This window comes from Episyrphus balteatus, chromosome 3, assembly GCF_945859705.1.
Source record: "Episyrphus balteatus chromosome 3, idEpiBalt1.1, whole genome shotgun sequence".
In the NCBI taxonomy this organism is placed as follows: domain Eukaryota; kingdom Metazoa; phylum Arthropoda; class Insecta; order Diptera; family Syrphidae; genus Episyrphus; species Episyrphus balteatus.
Window position 1 is genome coordinate 94,958,763 of NC_079136.1, and position 23,648 is coordinate 94,982,410.

The 23,648-nt window shown below is 33.5% G+C and overlaps 2 protein-coding genes across 3 annotated transcripts in view; both read right to left on the reverse strand.

The window, feature by feature from the left end:
* Nucleotides 1-23,648, reverse strand: part of LOC129914721 (tachykinins) — a 177,476-nt gene that overhangs the window by 132,489 nt on the left and 21,339 nt on the right. The window lies entirely within an intron of this gene.
* Nucleotides 2,241-23,390, reverse strand: LOC129914710 (histone-lysine N-methyltransferase 2D). 2 transcript variants are annotated; one of them, XM_055994051.1, is made up of 6 exons: nucleotides 22,875-23,390; nucleotides 15,274-18,483; nucleotides 10,838-13,226; nucleotides 7,382-8,881; nucleotides 3,209-3,434; nucleotides 2,241-3,141 (listed from the first exon to the last, which is right to left on the reverse strand). In XM_055994051.1, the coding sequence occupies exons 1-6, from the start codon at nucleotides 22,947-22,949 to the stop codon at nucleotides 2,505-2,507; spliced, it is 8,037 nt and encodes a 2,678-aa protein (XP_055850026.1). In that variant the 5' UTR covers nucleotides 22,950-23,390; the 3' UTR covers nucleotides 2,241-2,504. The 2 variants fall into 2 exon arrangements, with proteins under 2 accessions (XP_055850026.1, XP_055850027.1); XM_055994052.1 differs by lacking the exon at nucleotides 7,382-8,881.

Below are 23,648 nucleotides of genomic sequence, written 5' to 3' on the forward strand. Positions count from 1 at the left end.
TTGTCTGAACATTTGTTGTTGTTTTATTTTTTTTATACGCACAGATTTCGCACACAATTACTAAACTAGATTTCATATTCTATTTGCAGTGGAAAATCTGAGAATTTTACACAAAAATCTCAAAAGTCAATAGAAAACGACATAAATCTTTCCGATATCTTTTTTACTGCCCAAGATATGCTGTGTTTTTGCATATTATCAGCCCTATTCTGCTGTTCCCGTGAATCTCAGATCCGATTCACACATTCGGTTCACTTTAACTCTACCTTGCCATCCTGCTATCCATCGGGTAAACTGCATTATCATCCCTCAATTTGACGTCCAGGTGAACGTCAAATTAAAAAAAAAATGGCGACGAAGTAAATTGAAAGGAAAAAAAAATTTTTTGTTTGTGTTTATTTGCATAGAAAAAATAAAAGCAGCCGATTAAATGTTAAGAAATAATTAAAAATTTATGAAAAGTAGCATTTTGCTTAATTTCAACGATGGTGAATTTATTTTTACAAACAAAAGTGACAGATCCGCAACATTTTTTATGCGGATTGCAAATGTATGGAGCAAGTTCATTCACGTGATTAGTGGAATACTGAACAACATTACCGATATTACCGACGTGAGTTTGGATTCCCCCCGATGAATAGCAGAATGGTAATTGGTGAATATTTAGCGATTTTTCCCCCCGATGGATAGCAGAATAGGGCTGTATATGTATCTACCACATAAATTTTATAACCTCATTATCTCCTTTATGATACATGAAACTAAACCCACTTACTTCATTTTAAGATATCTCGGGCAATACAAAAGATATTGAAAAGAATTAAACAGATATTGAAAGATGGAAAACAGTTACTAAATAACCGTTACTTAATAATAATAAATATACTCAAACAATTTCCATTATATAAAAGAATATGGTCCGAAGTACTAAAAAAAACGTTATTTTGCATTTTCTAACGGTAATATCTCAAAAACGGGAGCTGATTAGTTTTTTTTTTACTTCGGATTCGAGTTCAGCACACCGAAAACCTTCGTTTTACGGATTGTAAATGTATGGAGCAAGTTTATTCAAGTAAATAGTGGAATACCGAACAACATTACCGATATTACCGACGTGAATTTACAGCCCTATTCTGCTATCCATCGGGGGGAAAAATCGCTAAATATTCACCAATTACCATTCTGCTATTCATCGGGGGGAATCCAAACTCACGTCGGTAATATCGGTAATGTTGTTCAGTATTCCACTAATCACGTGAATGAACTTGCTCCATACATTTGCAATCCGCATAAAAAATGTTGCGGATCTGTCACTTTTGTTTGTAAAAATAAATTCACCATCGTTGAAATTAAGCAAAATGCCACTTTTCATAAATTTTTAATTATTTCTTAACATTAAATCGGCTGCTTTTATTTTTTCTATGCAAATAAACACAAACAAAAAATTTTTTTTTCCTTTCAATTTACTTCGTCGCCATTTTTTTTTTAATTTGACGTTCACCTGGACGTCAAATTGAGGGATGATAATGCAGTTTACCCGATGGATAGCAGGATGGCAAGGTAGAGTTAAAGTGAACCGAATGTGTGAATCGGATCTGAGATTCACGGGAACAGCAGAATAGGGCTGTTAGATTCCCCCCCCATCAATAACAGAATGGCAACTGGTGAATATTTATAGAATATTCCCCCCGACTGATAGCAGAATAGGGCTGAAGGTGAATCGAATGTGTGAATCGGATCTGAGATTCACGTGAATAGCAGAATAGTGCTGTTTGTGACATACAAAATGTATAGTTGCAAATGAATGTGAGGTTCTCTAGGTGAATCTGGGCACAGCTCGGTTGAAATTCTTAAATAAATTTAAGCTTGGCTAAATTTTTAAGATATTTTTTTATGAGAGCAATTTGTATGATAGAAGAGCCGTTTTGTGTAAGTATATAAAATCATACTTTTTTGTTCCAAAAAAAAAATGTTTATAGCCATAAGGCCTACAATAATTTTTTTTTTAAGATTTAGACTGCAGGGGGTCTATTACGTAATACGAAACGAGCGGCAAGTCAACGATACTTAAGTAAACGATAGTCACGACGAAGAGCGATTATGTAAAACGAGGCTCATATAAATTCTAATAGCAAACGCAATAATATTAAGACAGCTAAACGAAAACGATTTTTTTTTGGTGCGAAAATTATTCCATTCTTTTCAGTTACAGTCCACTAAAATAAATAAAAAGCATTCGATTTTATTTGTCGTATACATTAAACTTTAATTTTTGACGCATACATAACCAAAAATATATACATATAAATATTTCTTTGAAAAAAATTCACTTCATGTATTCTAAGCTTGCTAGAAATTATTCTATACTACTTTAACGAAATCAAAAATAAATAAATAATATTCTTATAAACTAATTTCTATGCACAGATTTTTGGCAATATTCTTTATACATTATTTACAGTTATTTTATAAAAACAATCAAACCAATATAATTCTCTATAGTTTTAGTTATTTATGTTCTCTTTTTTTCTACCTTTTCCTCCAGAGTGTGCTTTCTCCGGAGCAATATAGTTATTATTGTAAACATAAGGCATAATATTGGTTTTATAATCAACCTCTTGTTTCAATATCGAACTTAACACAAATTCAGTTGTTAGAATCCAGCATTTTGGCTTTCCCTGTCTCATGATATCAACTAAAAGTGGTAAATCTTGCGGACATGTTATAATTATGTAGTTATCGGGCGTTTCCGCACATGTTTCATTTATTTGTTTTACTGTTCTTCGATTTTCTTCAACTTTACCACCCGAACTGACTATCATTCGTACAATTTCACTTCGTGGTGGAAACACATCGGGTGTTACGTAGAAATATTTATTTGCAAACAACGTCCGGCGTTGAGTTGACATAAGTGATCGCTCTAAAGATATTTTCATATTTTCGTCCACTTCAATGGATTGAATTTTGTAATTTTCTGGAGATAAAAACTTTCCAGATTTAGCACTATCTTCAAGCCAGGTGCTTTTAAGAATGTAGTCTACATGGCAAATTGCATGTATTAGCTTGCAAGTACGAGCTTCACGTGTCATTACAAGATAATTTGCGTCGGCAGGATCCTCGACAACTAAGCCACCAAGGGAACTAAGGGATAAAAAAAAACAATTGATTAAAATAAATATAGCAAAGTAATGAGTTAAAACAAACTTACAGAACGGCTTTAGTCAGACGTTCAATGTAGAGAACTTGAGAAAACATTACTCGGGGAGGCTTATCTATATCAGGATATTCCATACAGATTACGTTTTCAGGTATATCTTCTTGAAACTCAGAAATTTTTTGCCTCTTAGCCCGCGATTCGTATGGAGACTCCGAAGCTGATCGTTTAACACGTTCGTGTGCTTCTTGGGTTAAGTTAATAGGTGCCTTCCATGGAGCTGAAAATAAAAGAAGTTTTATTTAGCAAGTGAAAAAAAATTTGTAGTTTATTAATGATATAATGATTTCAAAGTGAAAGTTCTTTAATGATAAGTTAATTAAATTCCATTTTTCTAGATAAAAACACAAAAATGGGAAATCATCTCTATTGAGAACACTGTCTAAATCAACAAAAAAAAAACATTATTGTATCACAAATTCACGTATGGCAAGTACTTGCTCTCTGACTAAACAGATCCGGCCAATAATAGGCCACTGTATAAAAGGCAAGCACGCAACACGCCTCGGAATCTATTCCAATGATTTCTGCAGAAGCTGCATGAATGAGGAGGAGGTGGAATCGATTCCTCACCTTCTCTGTGAATGTCCTGTGTTATCTCAATGACGTAGACTCCATTTGGGAGAATTCTATTATAACAATCCTAGTGATCTAGCAAATATAGACATAGGTAGTCTCACTCGCTTTATTAGAAGCTCAAATGGTTCAACGAATAGAAAGAAAAAATCTCAAAGATTCATTGTGGTATCAGAACGGACCAATCATGGTCTAAGTATATCAGCTCTCCTGCTGATAGCCACGTTAATCTAACCTAACCTATGTTAAAAAAGTAGATTTGAATACAAATAAATTCCATAATTTGATTTTTAATAATTTAATAAGAAAAATATGTAAACAAAATTTTTAATTTTTTTCTGCGACTAAAAACAACTTAAATAGTTTGTCTGTTATTACGTATGTAGGTAGGCGTTAATATTGTTAGCCTAAGCAGAGTTTTCAGATAATAACCATTATTATTTTCAAAAAGTTTGGCATTATTATTTAATTCAATCTTATTAATATGTTTTTTCATAAGTGTGTTATTTTGATGTTTTAAGAAAAAAAGGGATTTATCTCGGAATATTTTCGAGCGATTATTTGTTACGACTTCCGATGTGGGTTATCAGAAAAAAAGCGCACCACTTCAATTTTTGGCGAAGAAGGACCATTTTTTGCCACTGTGAAACGCTGGTATAACGAGTTCAATTGTGGTTGTGACTAACGTCAGAAAACATAGATGCTATGATCAATCTGATAATGGACATAATGTACATTACATGAAATATTACATGAACATTTGATTGTGCGAAAACTTCGTTCACATTGGATCCCTCATAATAAAATCGCTCAGAGATAATCTTGTGGATTGGTGCAAATAAATGATTAAAAATTGGAATTTACGGTCAGTCAAAAAATGTTAACAAAATGGTGACCAATCATGGACCTATTCGTTCGAACCAGTAAGAAATCCGCAAAAGACCGTAAGGATGTTTCAAAGCATTTAAAAACCATGTTTTGGAGGTGGAAAAAATGTTCAAACGTGTGAATGAAGAATTTTTTTTTGAAAAAAATATAAATTCAGCCCTCAATAGTATTCGGGAAAAGGGTTAAATTCCTATAATATCGTTCCTTTTCCATTTGAATTTTATCCCCTACGCTTAAATTATGATGAAAATGCGAAAAGCGAAAATAATTTCCTCAAACTTTTTGATTAGGAACCTTTAAATTTTGTAGGTAAAAAAGTCGTTAAAATCAAAATTACCTCTTGGGAGAAATAAAAGTTCATTTCTAAATAATTATTTTGCTTTCAAAAGCTAGACTGCGGTATACAGAAAAACAAGATTAAAAAAAAAATTGAATTTTTTAAAAGCCTTTGATGAAAAAAAGTTTTTTTTTACGATATTCCCTTTTCTTTATTTTTGAATTTCCACAAAACGCCTAATATAATTTCAATAAAATTATTTATACAAAAGAATTTTCACATTTAAAAGCATTTATGTATATATTTTTGGATTCTTATATATATTTTTTTTTTTTGAAAAATCACATTTTGGAAAACGGGATCGTTATTATATTTTTTGAAATTTTGGTTTTTGATTAATGCTGTAAATTGGCCTACCAACTTAATTTACTTTTTTTCTAAAAATTAGTTTTGAAAAAAATAGGTCACCGATTTGGAAATTACCTCATTTGGGCTATAGTAAAAACAGGGGTCGAATCACGGCACACGATTTCGATTATTCGTGAACGTTTTGACTATTTCTCTCTCTATTTAGCTAATAGAAGAAGATAGTGACATATAGCGACAAAAGGAAAAGTTATTTTGGTCAGACTTTGTTCTTGTATGCGAAGGACTTCTTCGTGGTCATTATAACTTTGATAAATAAATTTGATTTCAATTATTAAGCTTATTCAGCGCTGGATTAAATTTTGTGTATGATATGCTCTACCGCATGCATCAATTACTGAAAAAGCTTCTAAATTTAATGAAGTTAAATTAATTTTTAGAAATAAATAACTGAGTTAATTTTGTAACATAAAAAAAAAACCAGGACCGAAGAGTAAACAAAGGAACACAGTGAGCCTGAACAAGTTTAAGGTTGACCTAAAATGACGACAAAAACTAAAGATGAGGCTTTGTTCCTGAAGGCCTCAGCAATAATAATCCGTTTTTACCAAAATCGGATTAGCTTCCTTTTTGTAGATACCCCCCCGTAAACGTGTTTTTTTCGGGAAAAATTCATACCAACGCAAGGCTCGAGTACGGTAACTTAGGCGCCGAGAATTGAAAACGGTTTTTAGTAGAGGTATTCAATACAATCATTTTTGGTTTTGGGAGGGAGGGTCTATGTCCCCCCCTTTAGGCGGGAGGGGCAGTTTTCTAAAAAATCAAACAAAAAATTATTAAAAAACAATGGCAACACTTACAGTTATGAATGATACCTTTTTCAAAAGCTAGAATTGTACACTTAATTATAGTTTTTTAAACCAAGTTATTTTAAACAGTTATTTTCGAAATAATCGATTCCAAAGTCAACAATTGTGAAAAAGAAGTTTAAAAAAATACATTGAATACTATTTTTGTCAAGACTTTGGGTTTCATTACGGGATAAATTGATAAAGTTAACTACCTCAATAAATTCCTTATCAAATACTGAAAACCATATGTTTTTATGCCTTTTAGTTTTTGAGATAATTGAAAAATAGGAAAACTACATTTTTTATCAGGCTCACTAATGAGCGTTCTGGTACCACACTGGTACTAAGAAATTTTATTTTTAAGATCCAATTTTAAATGGAAATAAAATAAATTCATGGAATCGAAGTAGATTAAGCACAGTACTTTTTAATTTTTGATTTTTGATAATGGCAAAGCAAAATAATCAAGAAAATAAAAATAAGATAAAGAAAGTAGTTTTCCTATTTTTCAATTATCTCAAAAACTAAAAGGGATAGAAACATATGGTTTTCAGTATTTGATAAAGAATTTATTGAGGTAGTTTACTTTATCAATTTATCCCGTAATGAAACCCAAAGTCTTGACAAAAATAGTATTCAATGTATTTTTTTAAACTTCTTTTTCACAATTGTTGACTTTGGAATCGATTATTTCGGAAATAACTGTTTAAAATAACTTGGTTTAAAAAACTATAATTAAGTGTACAATTCTAGCTTTTGAAAAAGGTATCATTCATAACTGTAAGTGTTGCCATTGTTTTTTAATAATTTTTTGTTTGATTTTTTAGAAAACTGCCCCTCCCGCCTAAAGGGGGGGACATAGACCCTCCCTCCCAAAACCAAAAATGATTGTATTGAATACCTCTACTAAAAACCGTTTTCAATTCTCGGCGCCTAAGTTACCGTACTCGAGCCTTGCGTTGATAAGAATTTTTTCTCGAAAAAAACACGTTTAAGGGGGGTATCTCGAAAAAGGAAGCTAATCCGATTTTGGTAAAAACGGATTGTTATTGCTGAGGCCTTCAGGAACAAATCCTCATCTTTAGTTTTTGTCGTCATTTTAGGTCAACCTTAAACTTGTTCAGGCTCACTGTGGGAAATAATAATATATATTAAAAAAAAATCTAATTTACTAAAAACCTACATATTTAAAAAAATGGCTTTACTTACCCATCAAGTGCCCCACAAGCATAAAATCAATTCTAAAAGGTGCCGTCAAATTATATTGCTGATATTTCTGATTCTCATATTGATGTAATCCACTCAGATTACCTATCACAATGTCACTTAACCATAAAGAATTAACAATAGGAATTTGCCATTCTTTGGCTTTGTTATACTTTTCTCCATCAGCATATCGACAAATTAATACAGTGTTCATTGGTGACAAATACGAAGTATACAAAGCTCCTGTTTCTTCCAGCATATTTTGCAGTCGCAACTCATCCTCATCATCAAAACCACTTACAGTAATGATATGTTTATCCAATGGCTTTTGAATTCCATATATACTCGGAAAAGGTAGATGAAGGCACTGCCATGGCGGTTGCATTTGCTTTTTTAAACATGTATCGCTAAGCCAAAAAGCTGTTATACAGCGTTTTGAATCACGTATTGCTTGCATCACAACTCCATGTCGCTGAGTGCGACAAAGAACATGGGTAACTCGAGGACCATAGGCGGTTTCAACTTCACCGCCAAAATGCTTAATAGCTTCAATCCACTCTGGCAAATCGTCTTCGTCAGTCTTATCGTATTCTACTATATGAAAATGACATCCTAGCAAAAACAGATTTGGTGGCAGTTTAAGATTAGGATTGTGACCATAGAATTGTGGTCTTGGTGGCAGTGGAGTTCTTGCTTGTACAAATTGTCCACCAGGCATCATTGCTGCATTTTGTTGTGGCGATGTTATAACATTGGAACCCACTACCTGGGCATTACCAGGCGTTATAGTTCGTCGTTGTTGCTGCTGCTGTTGTTGTTGTTGTTGCTGCTGTAGCAAAAGGAGTTCCTGTTGTGTCCGTGCTACCGGTACTCCTTGATTAAGTACAGCATTGCGTTGTTGAGTCATAAGACGAAGCGTCCCAGCTGCAGATGGTTCAACTGGAGATACTGGAACCATTGGAGATGCATTTGCATCTACAGTCACAATTTGCGATACATTGTTGACAATGGTTGCACCATTGTTGCTTAAGCGATTACTTAGCATATTGGCTAAGGCAGTCTTTGTTTTGAGGTTCATCTGTTGTTGTTGAGTTTGAAGGACAGCATTTTGAGTTTGTAAACTGCTGGCAGGATCTTGAGGTAAAACTAGTGTCTGTTGCTGTTGTTGTTGCATAGAAGCTATCATAGATGGACCACTATTGTTAGCAACAGGTGACTGAAGTCCTTGTAATTGTTGATCTGGCAAAGGGTTGCCGACAACTCCACCAGTAGTTGGAATAATTTGAACTGGAGATTGCTGCATTTGCGGAGGTTTTTGTTGTTGATTCTGTTGCAGCTGGATTTGTTGCACACGCAACTGTTGACGCTGCAATAGCATTTGTTGGTTAACATTGCTAGGATCGACAACACTATACTGTTGTTGTGTTGCTTGAGGTTGTGGTGTGCTTGGTGGAGGTGGTGGTTGAGATTGTTGAGTTATAGGAGCCAGGCCTGGAGCAGAACCTAAGAAAAATTATTTTTTTTTCTGTTCAATAGAAACCAAGTTCGAAATTAACAAATTTTTGTCTGCACAAATCAAACAAAAATTGTTAATTTTAAATATTTCTTTTATGATTTCCACCCTGTTGTGCTTTTGTCTAATTGATTTTGAACATTTGACTAAGTAGTATTCAGAAAACAATTTCTAGATTTATAAAATTGCTGCTTACAATAAAATTTTTAAGTTGTAAATAAAGCATTGACAAGAAAAAGGGGTTAAGTGACATTTTTGAAAGCTTTTATTTCCAGTGGATAAGGTGTCAAATTTAATTTTGGTGTTATTGGCGTTCATCTAGTCAGTGTCATTAGTTAAGGAGTCAGATTTAGTCTTTTTTTTATCTAAATATCTCATTTCCATACAAAAAGTTACAAACCAAAAATTATAAACGACGATTACTCAAAACTACACTTAACCGCTTTTTCATCTCAACGCTTCAATTCATACAAGTATGTTTATATACAAAATTTTAAACAAATCGAGTATTTTAAAGGTTCTTATTTGGAGATTCATTCGCAAAACCGTATGACTGACGGTAACTTTTCAATTTTTAAATTCTTTCAATCCTAGGTAGCAAATATGATTTTTTTTTTGTTTCAAAAACACATCCCCGGAACTTGCTTTCAGGATTCTTAATATCTGAATATATAGTGCTTTTTCATGCAAAATATCTCAGGGAAGTCAGAATGTCTTGGCTTTGGTTCCTTGTGATCCAGCTTCGAAAAATACCCTAAGATCATGTGTCAACCATGTGGTAGTCTTTTTCTTGGTATCATCCTTATTAAAAAACTGCATTGTTAATGCACTTTGTTTTGAAAGTAGCCCTGCAAGAATTTCACATGTTATACATCCAAATCAAAGACCCATTTTAAATACCAGTCATTTATGTTGCCACCCAGGTCCACACAAGTGGTGTAGGTCCTTAGTCTATTCTATATTATGTGCATTTTGCCTTAAAACAAGCACACAGTACCAATCTAAGCTTATGAGTTATGACACATGATCTTAGGGTATTTTTCGATGCTGAAGCAAAACTAAGACATTTTGACTTCCCTCAAAATCGTCATAGCATGTTTCTGGGATGAGTTTTTGAGAAAAAAAATTATTACTACGATTGATGCCCTTTCAAGCCAGATATGTCTCATTTTAATCGCTGTTGGGTTTTTACTCCATGCATATATTTTTGGGGCATTCTACTTTAAATACAATTTTTGAAAAAAAATTTTCACGAAAACATTAATTTGGATTTTTAAAAACAATACCAAAACAGCGGCAATGTGTTATCCATTAAGGTTTTGTTTTTATTTTAAATAATGTCATAATTTGGTTTGTCAGTTCGAAATGAGAAAGAATTTACCTACAATATCTATATGTTAATATGTAACCATGAATTCTGTTTTACTTTTTTCAAGTCAGTGTAAAAAAGACAAGGACTTATAAATTTGGAGTGTTAAAAAAAATATGTAACCAATTTCAAAAATGAATGGTGACGATTGTTAAATTAAACTACATTATAACATATCGCTGGTTGTATGTTTAATGGAAAGGCCTACAGACATACAATTTTTTAATTCTCAGCTAGCGATATGCTTAAGCACCTTCAATGCTAGACAGAGAATATGCATACTTCCTTCCATTTGTTTATTGTTTTTACTTATTTTGAGAAATATGCAAGTTAAGCGCAAAAAAATCGAGGTTTATGATGTGTAATTTGATTTTAATCAGATATTTTGTATGTATAAATATGTATTTGTATGAATTTATGTACATAAAAAAAAAAAACAAAACATGACGATTAGAATAAAAGAAATGCAAACTTTTTAAAATGAAAAAGCCAAAATGTTAGTTCGTATTTTTTATAAGCACCACAAGATGGAATGACAAAAATTATTGAGTATAAATTTGTATATTATGTTACTTACCCGTTCTTACAAGAACTTGTCGTGCCCCTTGTTGCTGCAGCCACTGCATCTGTTGTTGATGATTCAGCCCCGCAGGCATTTGACTTTGAACAATAATATGTGATGTGCCGGCAGGTCGTGGAGCACTTACGTTATTTGCCACAACATTGGGCGCACCAGGACGAGGTTGGTACGCTACGGACTGTCTCAACATCACTCTCTGTTTGCTTTGCAACTTCGCTATATATTCAGCTTTCTTTACTGGATCCAATGACATGAAATGAGCATGTGTTTTGTCGTCCAATTGTATCAACTGCCTTTGTGGAGTACCTGGAATTCCAGTAGCTGTGGTCTGCCATTGACCTGGTCGTACGGTTCGAATGTATTGTGTCTGTTGTGTTGCTGCTGGATTAGGTGTTTGTCGACCTGACTGTATTTGCAACACTTGCTGCTGTTGCTGTTGTTGTGCAGTGAGCGGACTTTGAGAATTCCAGTGTTGTTGTTGCTGTTGTGGTGATTGCTGCTGAATTATTATTTGCTGTTGAGGTGATTGTGGTGGAGGAGTTTGTTGGATTTGTTGCTGGTTGATAATTGTTTGAGGATTCTGTTGATGTTGCTGAATGAGAACTGTTTGTGACTGGGGCGTCACTTGAGTTTGAATAATTTGAGGTGTCGGCTGTGTTTGCTGTTGCTGTGGTTGCAGAGTCACTTGGTGTTGGCCAATAAGAGGATCACCTTGCTGCTGTAGTAATTGCTGTTGCAGTTGAAGTTGTTTATGTTGTTGCTGTTGAAGAATTATTTGATTTTGTATGGCAATAGTTTGTCCTTGATTTGTGAGAATTTGTTGTTGTACTGGAGATTGAATTTGCTGAGGCGACTGTGGAATTTGTTGTGGAGGACTTTGTAATATGGTTTGCTGACTGGAGGTTGAACTTGGTTGAGTTTGTTGAATAATTATTTGCTGCTGAGTAGATTGCTGCTTATTTTGTAAAAGCTGTTGTTGTTGCTGTTGCTGCAGATATTGAAGACGTTGTGGATTGATAATTTGCTGCTGGTTAATAATTATCTGTTGCTGTTGGGGTTGTTGTTGTGATATCGAAAGCTGTTGTTGTTGGGTTCGATGTTGTGGAGAGTTCAGTATAACTTGTTGTTGCAGTTGTTGTTGTTGCTGTTGCTGCTGCAACAAACCACTTTGCATATCAGTCTGCCCCACAGTCACGTTGGGTGTGTGTGGATACATCGGTGGAGGTGGTTTTTGTTGCTGTATACGACTAATGCTTCCGTGAGATGTTTGGAGGTTATTGATTTGTAATTGTTGCAGCTGCTGTTGCTGCTGTTGTTGTTGTGGGGATTGCTGAAGTTGTTGCTGCAGTATTTGTTGTTGCTGAACTATTGGTTGTTGCTGCTGCTGTTGTTGTTGCTGCACTTGCTGTTGAACTTGCTGGAGGTTTCCCTGATTTACGAAGAACACATTTTGATTTTGGTTTTGTAAGATTTGTTGTTGTTGTTGGGGTGTAAGTTGATTGAATTGTTGTTGACTAATAATAAATTTAGCAGGAAACTGTTTGCTGTTTGTTTGAGAGCCTACGTTAATTTGCTGCTGTTGTGGTTGCTGTTGCAATTGTTGTTGAGGCAATTGTTGTTGTATTTGCTGCACTAGTTGTGAATGTTGTTGCTGCTGAACAGCTTGACCTTGTTGTTGTATTATTTGTTGTGGTTGTTGTGATTGTTGCTGATAAGGAGGTGATTGAAGCTGGGATACTACCTGTTGTTGCTGCATTTGTTGTTGACCGGTTACCGCTGGTTGCTGTACAATTTGCTGGGTAACTCCAAGACCCTGTTGCTGTATAATTCGCACTTGTTGCTGCAAACCTGGCTGTTGTGTTTGCTGTTGCTGTTGTTGCTGCTGGGAAAACTGTACTTGATGTGGAACATTTGAAGGATTTTGTTTTTGAATAAGTTGCTGCTGCTGTTGTTGCAATAAAAGTTGCTGTTGTTTTTGTTGATGTATATTCAGCATATGGCTTTGAATAATTTGCTGTCCCTGAGCCGTTGATGTGTTTATTACATGCCTCTGAGTTATGATCTGATTATTGCCTTGACTAATGACTATTTGCTGTTGTGGCTGAGTAGAAAGTTGTTGTTGTTGTTGGTGGGGTGACTGACGTGGAGACTGTTGTTGTTGTTGCTGCTGTTGTTGTTGTTGTTGCTGCTGCTGTTGTTGCTGCTGCTGTTGTTGTTGCTGTTGTTGTTGCTGCTGTTGCTTTTGCAGTTGTTGAGCCATTTGTTGGCGTAGAATAAGCGAATCATGAATTGGACTCTGAGCAGTTCGACTTAAAACTTGAGCAACTTGTACTGGATCGGTTGGGTCAATTGGCTTTGTCATTATAAGCTGCTTATTTTGTGATTGCTATTTAAAGAAAATATTAATAAAGTTAAAAATTTATAAAAAAGAAAATGTTTGCTTTTATTTGAAAAGTTTTGGGATGCGTAGGCGTACGATAAGTTTGGTGTACCTTAAATAAATGTTTAGGTGTTATAGAATCTTAGGTGGTTTTAGAACAAATTCTAAAGACCTTCATATATGTATAAACACATTTCAAACTGTTTTGAGTGGTTAGGGATATTTTTCTGAAAAGAGTGTTGTGTCTTAATATTATAACGCTTAAGGTATATGGAATAGAAGGCAGGATTTTTGAAGATTTTTATACAACATATCGTAATGTTTAGTTTCAGACAGTATTGAAAAATGCTTGGAACTAGTTGTATTAATTACTATATGCATATTAATGCGTTTAATTTGATTCTCTCGGAACCAAGCTCACAAGTTTTGTTTAAGTGCAAAAATAGGTCCTTGAAAATATGAGCCCTTAAGGGGTTATATCTAGTTGTAAGTGCAAAAAAACATTCTTTTTTGTGGATTTTTTGTGAAGAGGCATTTAATTATATAAACATAAAAAATACATATCCATATAGCAAATTGTATGTAATAAAAGAATTCGCTGTGTATTTAAAAAAATATTGTGTTCCGTTATTTTTGTAGTAGATCTCCTAGACGACCTCCAAAAAAAAGGTGTCTGGCGGTGAGCAAGATATCTCTGACCCAAGTCACTTAAAATTAAAAAAACCAAAAGATATATTTTCAGGATAGACGAATGCAGGTAATGAACGAAGGATTAGTTAAAATTTTGATTTTTGACAAAATGGCGGCTTCCCAAAGAAAAAATCGTTTTTTTTTTCACGAAAATTTACACTTTAAAGTGGCTTAAAAAATCGAATTATTGTCAAAAACCTTTTTCCTTCGTTCATTACCTGAAAAAAGTATCTAAGAAAATTGTGTAAAAATTTTAAGCCGATTACTCCAGCCGTTTCGGAAAAATTTTGCTCACCGCCAGACACCTTTTTTTTGGAGGTCGTCTAGGAGATCTACTACAAAAATAACGGAACACAATATTTTTTTAAATACACAGCGAATTCTAGGTAGGTCTAGGAGATCTACTACAAAAATAACGGAACCCAATATTTTTTTAAATACACAGCGAATTCTTTTATTACATACAATTTGCTATATGGATATGTATTTTTTATGTTTATATAATTAAATGCCTCTTCACAAAAAAATCCCCAAAAAAGAAGGTTTTTTTGCACTTACAACTAGATATAACCCCTTAATATTAAGTTATTTTCCATAAGAACAACACATGAATTCTGTTTACTTCCGATCTACGATGAATTCCACTGCCATGGAGTAAAAGATTTTTGTAGAGAATTGAACGCTCTACCAAAAAGGCATTTAGTGATTTTTAATTTTATCAACTGAATCAGAAGTTATTCGATGTCAGAGGTAAATTTATCTTAATTCAAACTCTCCCCACAAATTGTGGCAGGTAAATTTACTCAAGTAAAATACTTAATAGTAAGAGTTATGGTATGTGTTGGAAGGTAACAAAAGGATTTTTCGAAGTGGTCCGAAAATTTTGGTCAGGGCGGGGGTGTATTTAAAAAAAAATGCCTCCGATTTTCAATAGCTTCGGTTTTCAGTTAGATCTACGTTAAAATACGTTGCCTGTCAAGATTTTAGCCCTTTAAATTAATATTAGGAGGGCGCTCATCGCGTTTTTGCAATAGTGAAATTATTAAAAAAAAAAAAAAACTTTTAAAAGTCTATTTATAAAAAAATATATAAGTGTATAAGTTGTAAGATTATAGTAAAACTTGCAGAGCAGACGGTTACGCAACTTTTGTATTCATTAATAATATTATTTGTAAGATTTATGCATATGATTAAATGAATCGTACCAAAACAAAATTTTACTAACAAAATCAAAATCGGAACTGTAATGTAAAAATGCAAAGTTAAATTGCTAATTGACAGAACAAGGAATACTTAGCTTAATTTTAACAGAATATAGAAAACTAATTAAATCAGAAATTGAATTTTTATTATGTTATCTTACCTGTACGGAAACAGATGGACTTCCATGCTGCGGGGATCGCTGAAGAAGTTGCTGCTGTTGCTGAACTTTCTGTTGTTGTTGACTAAACGAAAGTAATTGTTGTTGCAATGATTGCTGTTGAGAAGATGTTCCTGAACCAGCAGGTGCACCAATTTGTTGCTGAGTAACTATCATTTGTCTGTGTTGTTGTCCTGTTGCAGAATGTTGTTGCTGACGACCTTGCAGTTGTTGTCTCAGTTGATGATGTTGAACTGACATTTGTTGTTGTGGAGACTGCGGAGGAGGTGTCATCTGTGGAGCTGGAGACTGTAACGCTCTGGGTGATTGGGACGAAAGCAGATTTTGTAGTTGAGGTTGAGGAGATGGAGTTTGATGAACACTTGGCGACGGATTTTGTTGCATCCTTGTGTTCTGCTGATGCATTTGAAGTTGCTGTTGCAAGGATTGTTGCTGCTGAATAAGTTGTGCTTGTTGGTGTTGTATTTGTCGTTGTAGACTTTGTTGGTGTGGCGTCAGACTTTGTCCGCTTTGTTGTTGCTGTTGGTATAACTGTTGCTGTTGTTGCAGAATTTGCTGTTGTCGGAGAATATGTTGCTGGAGCATTTGCGGCGACATTGGAATTGATTGAGTTTGCGGCTGTGCTTGTTGTTGCTGTTGCTGTATCTGTGGTTGTTGCGAATGCTGTGGTGACATTGCGATGGACTGGTGCTGTGGCGATTGCATTTGAGGTTGTGGTGTTGATGGTTGCGAGAGAGATTGTTGTGGTGTTCGCGGCTGCGGGGTGTGGGGGGCACTTATTGACTGTGGAGTTCGCGGTTGTTGAAGCGGTTGGGTTTGTTGGGGCTGAGGAGTCCGCGGTTGCTGCAGTGGAGTGGTGCATTGCTGGGGCTGTGGTGTTCTAGGTGTTCCACTTGGTGTTTGCGGTGTTCGTGGTTGCTGAGGCGTCTGTGGTGTTTGTGGTTGAGGAGTAATGGGTTGGGGTGTTCTTGAAGGAGGAGGCTGTTGCTGAAGCGGATGTTGCTGTCCCATCTGCTGTTGCTGTTGCTGCTGTAACTGTTGCTGTTGTTGTTGCATCTGCAATTGTTGCTGTAATCGCTGCTGGAGCTGATGGTGCACCTGAATTTTTTGCTGAATCACTTGCGTTTGAATCTGCTGCGGCTGAATCACTTGTGTTTGTATCTGTTGTGACTGAATTTGCTGTTGTTGGTCGGATTGGTTCTGTGGAACTGTCTGTTGTTGTTGAATGATTTGTATTTGAGGCGAAGATGTTGAAGCCGATTGCTGCAGTTGTTGTTGTTGGAGCTGTTGCTGTAACTGTTGCATTTGTTGAATGGATGGACTCTTAAGATTTCGCTGAACTTGGACGTTTACAATTTGAGGGGACACGTTGACTGGAGATTTGGTTAGTGTAGTAGTCACAGCTTGCTGTGGTGTTTGACTTTGTTGTTCAACGGTCACTGAATTAGGCTGTTGAATAATTTTTTGCTGAAGAATAATTTGTGGGGCCTGAGGAAGAGCAGAAGATGGCGTGTTTGTGCCTTTGCCTTGGCCAATAGATCTTGGGCGTACAAAAATTACCGGAGATTGCGTGCTCTGTACTTGTTTGTTATTGTTCATTTGAGAATTAGGTATGGTTGTGATAATAATGTTGTTTTGACCTCCCGAAGACAATGTTCGAATTATTTGAGCTGGTGCTGAAGATGTTGCAATCGTGGATGATGCAGCAGCTGAAGTCGGTGGTAATTGTGGTTGTGAGAGAGAAAGCGATTGCAGTTGTTGCTGCTTTTGAGTTGGAAGCTGATTCATTTGTTGCTGCTGCAACTGCTGTTTTTGAAGAAGCTGCTGATGCAATTGTTGTTGCAGGAGTTGTTGATGCTGTTGTTGTTGCGGCTGTTGTTGCTGCTGTTGTTGTTGCTGTTGTTGTTGCTGCTGTTGTTGCTGCTGTTGTTGCTGCTGTTGTTGCTGCGGCTGTTGTTGTTGCTGCTGTTGTTGTTGCTGTTGTTGTTGCTGTTGTTGTTGTTGTAGCTGTTGTTGTTGAAGTTGTTGTTGTTGCTGTTGTTGAAGTTGCTGCTGTTGAAGTTGTTGCTGTTGTTGTTGTTGCAGTTGTTTCTCTTGTTGTATTAGTTGTTGTTGTTGTTTCTCTTGTTGAAGCAGTTGTTGCTGTTGTTTTTCTTGTTGCAGCAGCTGTTGCTGTTGTTTTTCTTGTTGCAATTGTTGTTGCTGTTGTTTCTCTTGTATCATTTGTTGCTCAATCTGTTGTTGTTGAATTTTTTGATCTTGTTCTTGCAATAGCTGTTGTTTTATTTGTTGAATCTTTTGTTGCTGCAGTAACTGCTGAGCTTCTTGCTCCTTTTGCAATTCTTGTTGTTGCAATTGCTGTTGCTGTTGCAACTGCTGTTGTTGAATTTGTTTAATTTTATCCTGCTGTTGTTGCTGAATTTGTTGTTTCAGTTTTTCTTGTTGTTCTTCTTGTTTCTGTTTTTGTTCTTGTATCTTTTGCTGTGTTTGTTGTTTTTGTTGCTGCTGCTGTTGCTGCTGCATATTTTGTTTGTTTACAACTGGTTTTCCTTTTTTATCGGCAGGTTCTTCGAAACCAATTATTTTTGCCAAAGAAGATAAAGATGGCTTCTCTATTGAAGATGCTATGGTTGTCGCCGTAGTTACAGGTAAAGCTATTGTTGGAGGCAATGCTTTTGCAACCTTGGGTCTATCTACAATTTTAAGCAATCTCGGATGATAAGATTCACATGCAAGTATTTCATTTTTCTTTATACAATCTAAAACCCAATCTGGTGAAATTAGATTGATTTTTCCTTTTTGCAGGGAATTAGCTTTTTGGTATGCAGTCCCTGTTGCTGCGCCACATATTAAATGAGTGGTTTTAGCGTTAAGGCTCTGACATACTTCAGCACCATGAAATGTAAGCATAGCATATAGTTTTCGGCAATCAGAAGGACTGACTTGTGAAAAAGTGATTCGAACACCGGCAAATATTCGTGGTTTATTTGGATCAAATGCTTTTGTTGATGCTAAACGACCAAGTTTTGCACTATGAATTATCCAATTTTCTGTTACAGGAGTAACACTGTAAAGGTCAATTCCCATAACAAGTTCCTCTTCAGTGAAATTGCTCCCACACACAAGATGTGTAACAATTTCATTGAGGTACGATCGGGATTGCGCACCACCATTTTTTAACAGAGATTCAACCTGTAATTAAATAGATAAATTATTAAAATAAAAAAATGTGGCGATGCATATTATTATTTTTATATGTTAAAAATTTTTCAATCCACATTTTCATAACAATAATGCTTTTGGAGGCTTTATTTATTCCTCGCAAGAGGAATTATTCCCGAAAAAATGTCACAAAAGTACTATGGAAAGAGTTGTAATAATAGATAATGGTTTCTTTTTGAAAAGATGGTTGATGGACCATGATGGTTTATCAAAACATTTGATTTTGAGATTTTAAGCACTATTATTTGAGTCAAAAATTTATGAAAAATTAATGAAATTTATGAGAAAATTAAACTTTTTCAACTGACACACAAACGAACTAACTAACAATGCATTATATACTACCCTTGTTTTTTAGTAACTCAGTAAATAGCTCCGTAAAATTGTGTACGGTAAACAAAAACAAATTATGTATTTAATGGATAAGAGATTTTTTTTTTAATTATACATTTTTTAACCTTCAACAATAAAGGATTTTATAATAATAAATAAATGTAATGGTTTGTTACTGTTTACAGCATAAAATGTTAATTCTGTATAATACTGAATACCAATAAAACATGGCTATTATAATGCATATTATATTTTAGTTTTGAAAATAAAATTACATAGTACTTAGTTTCATATAATTTTGAAAAAAAAAAATCTGTTCAAAATAATTTTTTTAATATAATTTATAGAAATAATTAAAAGTGTAACCGTTTATTATTAATATTTTTTTTTCAAGTTAAGTCAATTTTGTTTTAAGAAAATTGCCCTTACCACTCATTTCCACTCTAACTCGGAATCCGTTGATATTACGGACTTACCCATATACTTTTTTGATCAGCATAATGTTATATAAACAATTCATAATGTTCTTGCAAAATTTCATCGAATTTGACCGCGACACTCTTTTTATACATTCATTAAAAAAAAAAATTGGAAAACAATAGTCAAAGTTGTTTTATGATGGATTTTGTCTATAAACCATAATATACGTTAATGGAAAAAAGTCTCCTTTTTAAAATAAGCATGACTTAACCGTTTAACAGAATATCCCACATATGTACATTAGGGCGTTCGTTATTTAGGTTTTTTTCGAGAATCAAGTTCCTAAGTGGAAAAACTGTTTCTAAATAATAAAAAAAAAATCCTCTAATTTTTTCAGATTTTTATTTTGACACTAGATGTGGTTCCATACAAAATATCGATAAATTACAGGTAGTTTTGAAGTGGTTTACTCAAAAATTCGGTAAAACTTTAAAAGTTGATAGAAAATTTTGAAAATTTGCAAATATCTTCAGCACTATAAGGAGTGTACGAAACAAATATATTAACAAAAACGTGAAACTTTGAACTATTGCCAACTATTTGAACTATTGCCAAATAAGCAGGATTTTGCGGGTGCTTTTTCTACAGAATAACGTTAAATATGTGTTATATTCAGTAAACAAAAAAATCTAACCGGGACGAGTCCGGATATTATAACATAATTGCTTTTTAAATAAAAAAAAATAGCTATAATATATGTTTTTTTTTACTGGCCAAAATATATGATGAAAGTTAAAAAAAAATAATATTTTTAATTTATTTCATAAAAGCATACGGGTATTATGCGAATCTATCATTTTCACTTCGCTAAACCACTTTGCAAAATTTTAAAAGCTTTACAAAAAGTCATCAATTGTGGGAACCAAAAACTGATAACTGCTTCCTCCTCAATTTTCTTAAAAATTGACTTAATTTGACAAAAAAAATATATTAAAAATCAACGGTTACACCAACAATAACGTGCTTTCCCTTTTTTGTAAAGTCAAAAACTGTGACTTTTATTTATGTTTTAAAATAAAGTTGTTGAATAGACTAGTTAAAAAAAAAATCAAAAAAAAAACAAAGGGTTAAAAAAAGTAGTTTTATTTTTAATTTATCGAAAAAGACAAGATATCCAGTTTTCTGTTTTTGTTTCAAAACAAATAAAAGCATTGAATTTTGAAAACTTAATTAGTACTTAATTACATAAAATTTAAAAAAAAAAAAAATAGTTCGAAATTTTTTTCACTTTTTTTTTTAAATTTTGATGTTGAAAACTACAAAAACTAGTCTATTAAACAGCGTTATTTAAAAAGATTAATAAAAGACATAGTTTTTTTAGCTTAACCTATATTAGGTCTGTTTAATGAAGAAAAACTGGAACAGAAAAGATTAGAACAGCACAAATTCTTGAAAACTGTCAGAACAAAAAAGATCAGAAAAGTACACCTTCCTATTTTAAAGGGTTGACTTTTGCCTATCAGTTTTGAAACTTAAAATTAAAATATTTTTTTTTTTGTTATGACTTTTCATTCAAATAAATTATAATTAATCAGAATATTTGTTCACATTTTGAATTTTTCTTTATATTATGAAGATTCTAAACAAATTTCCATTATTTTGAATTTATTTAAATATATTTTTGTAAGAATAAAACAAATCAAGTTGCTGTTTGACACTTCTCACTCGTTTGCTCTACCTCAAAAGTAGGAGCAGAAAAACTTGTACTAATCTGTGCTGGAAAACTTCATGGAACACAAAATGACAGTTTGTAGAACAGTTTAGGGCAAGGTTTTCCTTCATGAAACACACAAACCTGTAGTTTTCGGATCTTCTCTGTGCGGATCAGATTCATTAAACAGACCTAATAAAAGACATAGTTTTTGACTTTGCAAAAAGGGACAGCACGTTATTGTGGGTGTAACCGTTGATTTTAAATAATTTTATTTCTAAATCAAGTCAATTTTTAAGAAAATTTACCTTCCCGGCTAAACGGGGAGGAATAGAAAATTTTGTTCTTGCCTTGACCCAACCTCTAGCTTTTTTGGTACATTCCTCCTGAATTATCCCGTATATCGTTGCTGTCAATGATGATGATGACAACCCAAAAACCACGGTTTAAAGCTTTGGCGTTCATAGCTCTGGTTTTTCATAACTTAATTTTTTAATAATTTTGACACCATAACTCTGGTATTCATAACTTATTCGGTTTCCCAGTTCTGACTTTCTTGTTGATCGGCGAAAATATATAATGTCATTTTTTTAGCTTAACCTATATTAGGTCTGTTTAATGAAGAAAAACTGGAACAGAAAAGATTAGAACAGCACAAATTCTTGAAAACTGTCAGAACAAAAAAGATCAGAAAAGTACATCTTCCTATTTTAAAGGGTTGATTTTTGCCTATCAGTTTTGAAACTTAAAATTAAAATATTTTTTTTTTTTGTTATGACTTTTCATTCAAATAAATTATAATTAATCAGAATATTTGTTCACATTTTGAATTTTTCTTTATACATATTATGAAGATTCTAAACAAATTTCCATTATTTTGAATTTATTTAAATATATTTTTGTAAGAATAAAACAAATCAAGTTGCTGTTTGACACTTCTCACTCGTTTGCTCTACCTCAAAAGTAGGAGCAGAAAAACTTGTACTAATCTGTGCTGGAAAACTTCATGGAACACAAAATGACAGTTTGTAGAACAGTTTAGGGCAAGGTTTTCCTTCATGAAACACACAAACCTATAGTTTTCAGATCTTTTCTGTGCGGATCAGATTCATTAAACAGACCTTATGACTACAGATTTTTTAAACCCAACAACTTAGATTCACCAGTGTTAAGAGCATAAGTTCCTCCATAAAACCTATTTATGTTTTTAACAGATAGGTACCTATACAAAAAAAAAAAACACAATGTGTGCAGAGGTAAGAAAAAAGAAACCAAACCACTGATGAATGGATACCAGCACATGTTTTTTTGAAGTGAAATGAGGAGTCGAACAGGCTAGGTACTTGAAAACAACAGCAATGACTTCTCTATTAGGACCTGTTGCAGAGTTGGAGAAAATATGATTAAAAGGACTTCGTATTGTTTTCTAGGCAGGTTTTATATAATTATTGATTAGACAATAATATCTAGCATACTTATAAACCTAATATATACAACTTAATACTATGAAAATAAGCGAAATACTTAATTCCATCCTTCTATTGAAACTGCTTCTTGTGATGACTCAACTGAATATCTTTTCAACCTTAACTTACGCCCGGAATACTACCTGACTCAATATAAGGATTCATTCAACTTAAATTGAATTGGTTAAGATATTATTATATTAAATAATGAAATTGTGGGACATTTAAATAAATGATTCAGCATCTCATAGTCCTCCTAATCAATCTAATTGGAGAATTAAGTTGTCAATTGCATATAACTTTTATACCTCTTCGATTTGCTAAAAAAGAAGTTTTTTTTTTTTAATTAAATATTTTTTAAACAAAATCCATTGGCGCCTAAAATTGTTTTGCAGTTTTTTTCACTAAAAGTATTACATCCATAAATTTACCTTATCATCCAAATTGCCGCTTATATAGTATTTAACGCTGGAGAAAAGATCCTCTCGAACCTTGAGGTTCTCCATTTTGATCTTTTTTTTTTTTGTTTTCTTTTTATGCAACAGCTTTATAAGTTGATTGTTATTTATATATCGTTTTAACTCATTTGTATAATATGTTTTATTAGTTTTTATATAATTTTATAAAAACAAAAATCTATTTCACATTGATCACATCAATTATTTTTCTAACACTGTGTTATTGTATCCGAGAGGAAATGCACTCGACTTGCTTCTCGTTAGTCCCTGTATGAACTTTCAAGATTTAAGAAAAAAATAAAACGTTTTACACAGAAATTATGAGCGAATTGAACGTAATTTGTAGTTTATTTCAGTGGCAAAATAAATATAAACAAAGAAGAATGTTATTTAAACTTATAATTGTCTACATTTTTCATTAAATTTTAGAAAATATAACATGAAAATGATAAGATTACAAAAAATGAACGCCATAAAGTCGACGTGAAGCCCGAAAAGAAATGAAGTTTCGAATAATAAAAAAAAGTGATACCAATATGTCAAGTACTACCAAAATACACAACATAAAGTCAGGAACACATTAAGAGCCGAACAGAATGTGTCACTCGACGCTCAGCGACTAAAATTATAGTAGTTGTAAAAAAATGTTTGCTTTCCAAAATCGCCGATGAATGAGTGAACAGAATGCAGTCACGCGACGAGCTGTCAAATTACATATAAATAATGCCTTTAAAAATCGTTTTTTCT

Coding starts and splice junctions, on each gene's coding strand:
- LOC129914710 (XM_055994051.1), bottom strand. CDS start 22,949: ATGGAGAACCTCAAGGTTCGAGAGGATCTTTTCTCCAGCGTTAAATAC. Junction 18,484..22,874: donor GCGGCAATTTGGATGATAAG/GTAAATTTATGG, acceptor ATTTAATTACAG/GTTGAATCTCTGTTAAAAAA. Junction 13,227..15,273: donor GTCCATCTGTTTCCGTACAG/GTAAGATAACAT, acceptor TTCTTTAAATAG/CAATCACAAAATAAGCAGCT.